This window comes from Clarias gariepinus, chromosome 2 (genome assembly GCF_024256425.1).
Source record: "Clarias gariepinus isolate MV-2021 ecotype Netherlands chromosome 2, CGAR_prim_01v2, whole genome shotgun sequence".
Classification (NCBI taxonomy): Eukaryota; Metazoa; Chordata; class Actinopteri; order Siluriformes; family Clariidae; genus Clarias; species Clarias gariepinus.
Window position 1 is genome coordinate 9,820,709 of NC_071101.1, and position 9,181 is coordinate 9,829,889.

Here is a 9,181-nt window from a genome sequence, read left to right on the forward strand (position 1 = left end):
CTGGACTCCACCAATCCACTGCACTCGAATCCACAAAAAAAACGCAGACGAGTTTATATCAGAAATAACAAACAAGTCAGGTCACCTGTCCACTGCTGGACGGACATGGCGGCTTCCTGGAGCGTGTGTGTGTTTATACTGAGGGAAAAAAAATATGCATAAAACCTCTTTTCCACCAGGATACAAGACAGTCAACATTTTATCCCAGACAGGATACGCCGTTGTTCACATACACGCTCACGAATTGGAAATAAAAAAAGGAAAAAACAAAAGCCACATTTGCTAAATACGCCGAAATCAAAACGTATACTACGTTCACATTACAAGTCACATTGCTCTGATCTTTTGAGTCAGAGATGGGACTTAAATATTTTTATCTGACTCTAGCGTGGACGTGACTAGCTTTGTGAAACGGCTCGCATACAGACATCGATACGAAAAAACACGTCATATTTGTGGGAGCAAACAATATATGTGATTTTTAATCTGCTCAAGGTTTTGCTCTGGAGGACGGCGAGAAGATAGTTAGCTGTATTCGTTAAGGTCCTGAACAAGGAAGAAAGCCAGACGCATCAGTTAACGCCCCTGTCTCACCTACGTGGAGAGTTTCGCACAGTGGTCGTAAGTACGTTTCATCGGGATTCAACGCGAGTTTTGGCATAGTGACTACATTTCCACACAAAAAAACTAAAAGTGAGAGGAAGCTTGCGGGCCCTGCGGAACGTCAAGCGGTCACCCGTGGTGTCTAACGTCCAGCGTCTGTTGCTAGCACTGCTATGAAATACCACCGTTGCCAGTGCTGACGTTAGACAGCGCCCTACTCCTGCACAGAAGCAGAAAGTCAACGAACTCCGATCTGCCAGTTCTCATGCAAGTCACATAGCATTTTTTCTATAGAACATCATCATGAGCCGGGTCCTGAACCAAAAAAAAAAAAAAACACTTTTCCGTAATTTCAGAACAGTTTATTAATCTAGAAAATCCAACAAAACCGACACTCAAAGTAAAAAAAATCATAATAAATAAATAAATAAATAAATAAAAACACAGCGTAAGTTTAGAGAGGTTTTTAGAGTCAGCTGCTGTTAACACTAAGTTAGGATGAACTACTCAACACTTCTGGAGTCCTGGATGTTTAAAGTAGCAAGAACAATGAGGACAATGAATAACCAGGTGAAAGCGGACATGCCCAGTTCAGCCCATTATTACAACTTTATTTAAATATTATTCAAACTGCCGTCTCCAGACACCTGAGAGACGACGTGCGTCTGCACAAAACAGCCGACTCTCACATGTGAGGAACGCTAATAAAGTGCGCGAGCGGTCCGGTCCACACAACGATCTACACAGTCTGTCGAGAGCTCACACGGGACTGAGTGTTTCTCACACACACACAAACGTTTGCCTAGGAGAGTCTTCAGCCATCACGGTCGCTTAGAGACGAAAGCACAGGCAAAGTTACTTACAGCGTACTTAATTAGCAAAAGTAACCTAATCCTAATATTTAACATTAATCTATTTATATTAGATTTGTCATCCATCTCTTTGACGTGAAATATATGCTCAATAACACCTTTAAAACAAGGTGGCCCTCTGCTTTCGTATCACAGACTGAAATCTTGTGGACTGAGACGATGACAGTGTGGAAAAACAAGCTTTTAGACATTTCAGCTCGTCCACCGTGATGACCGAGCAAAACTCTCGTAACACTTTTTTTTTTTTTGCCGAGTGTGCGCTTTTTTTTTCTTTTTCCGGCTTCAGAAATATACATTATACTGGCAAAAGTATTCGTTCGCCTGCCTTCACACACATATGAACATCTCTCATAAAGTTCTCTATGGACGGAGACGGTGTCCCCTGACAGCCACGTCCTCTTTCGTCCTTACTGTTTGAGGAGCATGATGAAGATTTCATTAGGACTCTACTAAGATCTGAATCTAATCAGAAGTCAAACAAGTCGAGCACAAGCGCAGACCTTGTGGAGTCCATGCTCCAACAATCAGAGCACAAGGGGGACGCAAACAATATCGGAGCATATACCTGTGTATATACGTATGACACGAGGTTAGGTGTTTTACGATGTCAGAGTTTTTCTTAGAGAAATTTCTTCTGCAGCTAAAAAAAAAACATGCTAGCGTTTTTAATGTTGTGACGGTTCTGTGTATATTCCCATAATGGCATGGCGCAAGGTTACACATCGTACACAAACGGCAAACAAACAACGGTAGATATGAGACATGAACAGCGTTGAGGTTGTATTATTTCAGAAATGTAAAAAAAGGTATGCTTTTTTTTGTTATTTCTTTTAAATTCATTTCACCGGAGGACAAACTATAAGCAATGTGTGACAGAAAAAAATTATATATATATACATATATATATACATATATATATATATATATATATATATATATATATATATAGATAGATAGATAAGAGAGAGAAAAACAAAGCAGGGTGTAGGACCAAATTAGTTATGCGCTTGAATTTAAATGTTATAAATGATATGTTTGAAGTGTTTTTAGTGTTTCATGATGTCTTAGCATAAAATGTAACGGTATAACGGATTGGTGTGTATTCCTATAATGGCACACCGCAAACAATGTTAGACACGAGACATGAAAAGTGTTAAGCTTGTATGATTACAGAAATGTAAAGAAGGTGTTTTTTTTGTTGTTGTTTCTTTTTGTTCATTTCGTTCAAAATTTGTAAGGACACCTGAGGACCTGTGTGTTAGCTCGAAATGTTATAGGATGTTATATATAAGGTATGTTTATATTTATATTTATACATCATGTATTGTAAGTGTTTTATGATGTCAAGCATTTGTTTTTTTTTAGAATTTTCTTGTGTATATTTAAAATATTCAATAAAATAAAGGATTAAACAATAATTATAATAATTATGTGCATGAGGTAAAAGTCATAGAATTTTGTATATAATGTTGTATAGGATGTTGTATATAAGGTGTTTATGTTTATAGGTCATTGATTTCACATGTTTTTGGTGTTTCGTGATTTCAGAAAATTTGTTTGTTAGGAATTTCTTGAGCATATTAAAAATAGAAAATTTAAAAAATGCTGTCAAAACAAAAATTATGTGCATGAGGTAAAAGTTATAGAATTTTGTATATAAGGTGAGTATATTTATAGATTACACACATTTTAAGTAATTTTTGGGGGGATTTTTTGTGCATATAAATAAACAGAAAAAAATTATTACGTGCATGAGCTTAGATGTTATAGCATATTGTATATAAGGTATGTGAGAGTGTGTGTTTATATATAAAAATGTATCGATTTTACGTGTTTTAGGTGTTTTGTGATGTCACAGCGTTTGTTTTCTTAGACATCTCCAGTGCGTATTTAAAATATAAAACAAAGAAATTATGCATTTATTTAAATAAGATCAATAAAATATATATATTTTTTTTAAATTACGTGCATGAGCGTAAATGTTTTAGGATGGATTATATAAGGTGTACATATGTATAGATTAGACATTTTAAGTGTTTTAGGTGTTTTTTGACATCCGACAATTTTTTTTTTGTTAAAATCTTTTTGTGCATATTGAATATATATATATATATATATATATATATATATATATATATATATATAAAAAATTATGGATTTATATAAAAGATAAATGTATATATATATATATATATATATATAATATATAATGTATATATATATATATGTATATATATTATAATATATATATATATCATGTGCTTGAGCTGAAACGTTATAGGACGTTGTATATAAGGTTTGTATGTTTACATATCATTAATTTTGCATTGTTTTGTTTTAATTTACTGTGCATATTTAAAATTTAAAATAAAAAATATAATGCATTTATATATTTTTTTAAAAAATAATTACGTGCATGAGCTTCAATGTTTTATGAAGTTGTTCATAAAGGGGTATAGAGAGAGAAAGAGAGAGAGAGAGAGATTATACATTTTAAGTGTTTTAAGTGCTTCGTGATGTCCAAGGATGTTTCTTAAAAAATTTCTTCTTCATGCATTAAAAAGTTTTTTAAACAATTATGTGCACAAGCTTTCAATATTATAGCATTTTGTATATCAGGTGTGCATGTAAATATATATCCAAAAACGCTCGATTTGATATTTTTTTCAGTGTTTCATGATGTCCGAGCATTTGTTTTGTTTGTTCTTTAAGAAATCTTTTTGTGCATAGTAAGTAAAATCAAATAAACAGATGCACATTATTTAATCACAGGTGAATGATGAGAGCAGAGGGAACATGACCGAAGCCCATCATGCAAAGACACTGTGAATTAAAGACAGCAGAGCAGTGAGGGATTAATAATCAAGCTTTAGAAATGTAAAATCATGAGAATGGAGTTAAAACACTCACCCAGAATATAATATTGAAGCCGAAGAGGAAGTATTTGACACAGCAGCTCACTTCAGCTCCTTTGTAATGCTGATGTTTCCTACTCATCCTGAGCACACACACTCTCTAACCCTGCCTCAACTACAATACACACACACACACAGCTCAGAGACACACAAAACACACAGCTTTATAAAGCATTATAACTGACCAGGCACGAATCCATCACTGAGCTAACGGGGCTGCTAGCTGCTAACAACAACAACAACAACAACAACAACAAATAAGAATAACACTAATAATCCAGCTTTTAGCATCAGCGCGCGCGCTCGCACGTTACACTCGGCATAACGTTAAAAACAGCGCGCATTTTCCAGCACCAGCGGTGTAACTGGAGTTATAATCCAGTGAGATTAAACTGGGATTTGTGACTGGGACAGAGAGAGACACAGAGACAGCTCCAGTCTCCAGCGAGACATCAATAAACGAGCGCGAGCGCAGACGCAACAACAGCGCCTAACTAACACAGAGGAGCAGAAGAAAAAAAAAAAAACAGGAAAAAAAAACATGGCGGCCAAACCGACGACTTTTCATAATAAGAGTCACAAACGCTTACTGGATTGTGTTATTATATATAATTAAACTAATGAAAAATACCATGTTTTACCTCATATATAATATTATACATATAATTATGTGATGTTTTTTGATTGCCCTGCCTCTGTGTGCATGGAGGTTGTATGTTCTCCCAGTGCTTGGTGGGTTTTCTCCCACAATCCCAAGACATGTAACTTACTGTACAGCACATCCCCAAGTGCTTAATTAATTATTCTTATTAGGGCCCAAGCACTATGGCATCATAGTTCTGATAGTGTTGATGCTTTGATAGTCCATCCATCCACCTAGGAACCTTTATAGTCCAACTAGGGACTGTGGAAGCCAATGTATTTATTCCCATTTTAAGTTATGTTAAGCCTTTATGCGTCACATATACATTACTGCACAGTAAAATTATTTCTCTTTACTCACATTACATTATATCTATCTATTGTTCTATCTATCTATTGTTCTATTATTCTATTTGTCTGACAAAAAGAATTCTACAAAAAAAAGAATAAAACTGGTCCCAGCACTGCTCCCTGGAGGACACCTTTGAAAACACATACAAAGGGTGAATTTCTTTTTCCTCACAAGTGGGGGTGAGAACTAGAATTGTGTTTTGTTCCAGCACAATACAAATCTAATCGACCTACATGTGTTTGTTTGTTTTTTTTCTTGCATGTTTGTTAAAGATTGATATCACCTGAAACCAACAGTAATTTGACTGTACCAAGTGGCATGGGTATGGGGCCAAGGTGTTATGGGGCCACCTGGTGGCTCAGGGTTCAAAGACACGAAATAAAAGGTTTTTCTTTGGTCTCAGTTTTTTTGTTCTCGATTTTTACTCCTTTATACTAACATGATAATATTATTGCTCAGTTGTAAACACAACAACAACAATCACCTGATTTATCATTATTAAATCATATATCATGTAATTACTTAAATCTTTGTATGTTTTTGGATCCTTTCCATTATTTATGTTTATGATCTATTTCTGTCCCGAAGGTTTATAAACGATTTACTGTACTGGTTGAATAAGGATTAAAACACACCATGGAAAATAATTAGTGATCTTTTGACCTTAAAGCAAAGCAAAATTATGGATCATACCAACTTGGATCTTATTATTTTTCCAATAAAGGTGTGCTCTAAAATGCTTAATTTCTCTCAAAAATACCAATTACTACAATTTTAAAACAATGTCATGTCAATGACAATTTATATAACAAAGTCAATCTTTATCTGTTTATAGTTATGCTTGTTAACCCTCTGGTATCTCAGTTAACTCTCAATATCTCTTAATAAATCTCAGTGTTTAAGTCTAGGCTAAAAACCTTTTGTTAATAGAATTGCCTGTTGCTTTGACAATGACTGTTAAGCACTATATACAATATAGTATACTATATATATACAAGAAGTGGACTCATGTACAGTAAATTATAATGCACTAAAACTGTGACAAACACCTCCTGGCCAATCAGAATGTATGAGTAAGAATATATTATTTCTGTGCTTGGTTTAAAAGAGAATTGCGACTAACCAATTTCAGCCTACAGATGTCAGTACAGACCAAACATCATTGAGTCTAACAGTGCAGGTAGGAAGTGTTGGTATTCTACTGAAGCCCTTAAGGGACTGTTGTTGTTGTTGTTGTTGTTGTTGTTCCTGGGCTGTGGAGCACACCATGGTGAGCAGCAGGTTCTGTATTAGAGGTGGTTTTTACAGGACCACGTTGCTCTCCGGAAGCCCCACCCCTCTCTCTTTTCATCCGGAGCTTGGGACCGGCAACAGCCGGTGTGATTTTGTATAAGCAGAAGGTTAAGGGTCTCGCCCAAAGACCCAACATTGGAAACCTGACGGAGACGCAGCTTGAAACTCTGACCCTCTGGCCCTTAAGGGATATAGGAGGGAAAACTAATGACAAATGAGACTTAACTCCTGCTGGAATAAGAAAAAAAATGGCATGATGGATGAGAGTCAGGAGGTCTGTACTTGAAGGTTAAAAGCCCCAGAAGTCATTCTCATATAAAACACACTTTTTCTTTTTTTGTATATATATTATTGTAATATTAACTATATGGATGTATATTAAAATATTTTTAATTTTGTATTTTTCCTTCATGTCCCTTTTCTTTCCCTTTCCCATGAACACAGATTGGCATTAATACAAAGCACTTAATATCTCTTTTATCTTAAATCAATACATCCCTTAATTAAAGATTTTAAGTTTTTCATTTGTTAAGATGTTTCACTTGTCTCAGATCGTGCTGGATATAAGATAAAACAAAAAATACTTTATATAAAATATGTATGTGGTTGTGTTTTCTGAAATGTATTGAATAATTTTTGTTATTTATTATTTCTGATTTTTGTACAGTTTCCTATATTAAATACTTTCTACATTGTTAACAATCTGACTCTGGAAAGACCCTGAATTGATCGATTTATCATTTATTCATTCGCTCAGGGCATGTACACTGTTTATGGGATGCTCCTGCACACTTACACATGCACACATTTACACCAGGGGTAATAAAGTAACCCTATCTTGTCTAACTACACCATGTGGCTATAATGTTACTGACTGTATTTGCTTTGTGGAGTATTTTTAACATGGTCATGGACATTCTGGTGACATTTACACACTTCAGTCAAAATAGTTTGCACACACCATTTACATCTGTGGTCTGTCTTATTATAATATATAATAACATATATACAGTATGTATTATTTCTCTCATTGTAAGCTGCAGACATCTACAATATCAAATATTTTCTTCTGAATCATGCACTGTTATTTCTTTTTACTTTTTATGTATTTCCACAGTGTTATTTAAGGGGCAGGGGTAGCTTGGTGGTTAGGCTGTTGACCTGCTGTGGAGAAAGGCTTCCATCCTTCACTGCTCAGATACAACCCGTGTCACGCTGGCAACTTGACCCTGTAAGAAACTGCCACTGAAATAATATACTGTATATCTCCAGGGAGAGGGGTATTTGTTGCCTAATGTACCCACTGGCACGTGGATTGGCACGTGTAATTTCCTAATTTCGTAGTTTCCCAATTTTTTTTTATTTTGTACACTTCTTGACAATGACTATCATTAAAAGCGCGATTTATAACAAAAATGTATTTTTGATTTTACACTATTTGGCCAAACCTGTTAATTATTAAATTCAGGTGTTTGAATCAGGTCTCTCAGGGCAATCTTAATGCTTCAGTATACCCATTAGCGTATACTTTTAAAGTATAGTCCGTTTTCTATTTCAACATGACTGTGTCCTAGTCCACAAAGCAAGTACTATAAAGACATGGAATGATGAGTTCAGTGTGGAAGAACTCGACTGGCCCTAACACACAGCCCTGATCTCATCCCCATCTACTACCTTCGGGATGAACTAGAAATGGAGATTATGAGCCAGGGCTCCTCGTCCAACATTAGTGCCTGACCTCATAAATGCTCTAGAGAAGGAATGGGCACGAATTCCCACATAAACATTCCAAAATCTTGTGGACAGCCTTCTGGTACAGTAGCTGTTATAGCTGCAAAAAGGAGACAGACTCCATATTGAAGTATATGTATTTGGATACAATGTCATTACAGGTTTGACCAAATACTATTCATGCATATAGTCTATGTCTCTGGTATTGTTTAAAATTGTAAAACATAACTAGTTAGAATTAATAAGGTGATTAATCTTTACATGATGAAAAATTTCTTGCGAAGAATGTAAGGAAACTCAGTTTCAGGACAGTTTCTATATATATATAATTGTATTATTACATTTACAGAAGGAGAAAAGATCTAGAACATCTGCTGTAGCAAATGAGAACAGGAACTAATTTGTTTAACTCACTTTCCACGGTGTTAAATATAACTATAATGGTTTAAAGTAAAAAGCATCTTTACTTTATTTATGAATGAAATATTGTACTTGTTGGCAAAATCCTGTTGTATAAGAGGTATTAAATTAGTTGGCCAATGTGCCAATACAGAAAAATACTCATCTAAAGAGACCCAACTGTAATTATTATATTTATTAATTATTTATTAATAAAATGCAAATTAAAATGATACAAAAAGCAGATTTCAAAATGGAATTAAGACAACGTGAGTCTGACATTTGCATATTTTTTTTATTTATTTATAAATTACACAAAAATAGATGCTGGTTGGATATCCATAATATAAAAAAAAAACCTTAATAAAGACTAA

The 9,181-nt window shown here is 34.7% G+C and overlaps 1 protein-coding gene across 1 annotated transcript in view; it reads right to left on the reverse strand.

Moving 5' to 3' along the window:
- Positions 1-4,632, reverse strand: part of tspan17 (tetraspanin 17) — a 40,856-nt gene extending 36,224 nt beyond the window's left edge. Inside the window, exon 1 of the mRNA XM_053477424.1 lies at positions 4,386-4,632. Within this exon, the coding sequence (XP_053333399.1) occupies positions 4,386-4,472 (87 nt within the window). The 5' untranslated portion in view covers positions 4,473-4,632. The remainder of the gene's footprint in view (positions 1-4,385) is intronic.
- Positions 4,633-9,181: the final 4,549 nt, after the last annotated feature.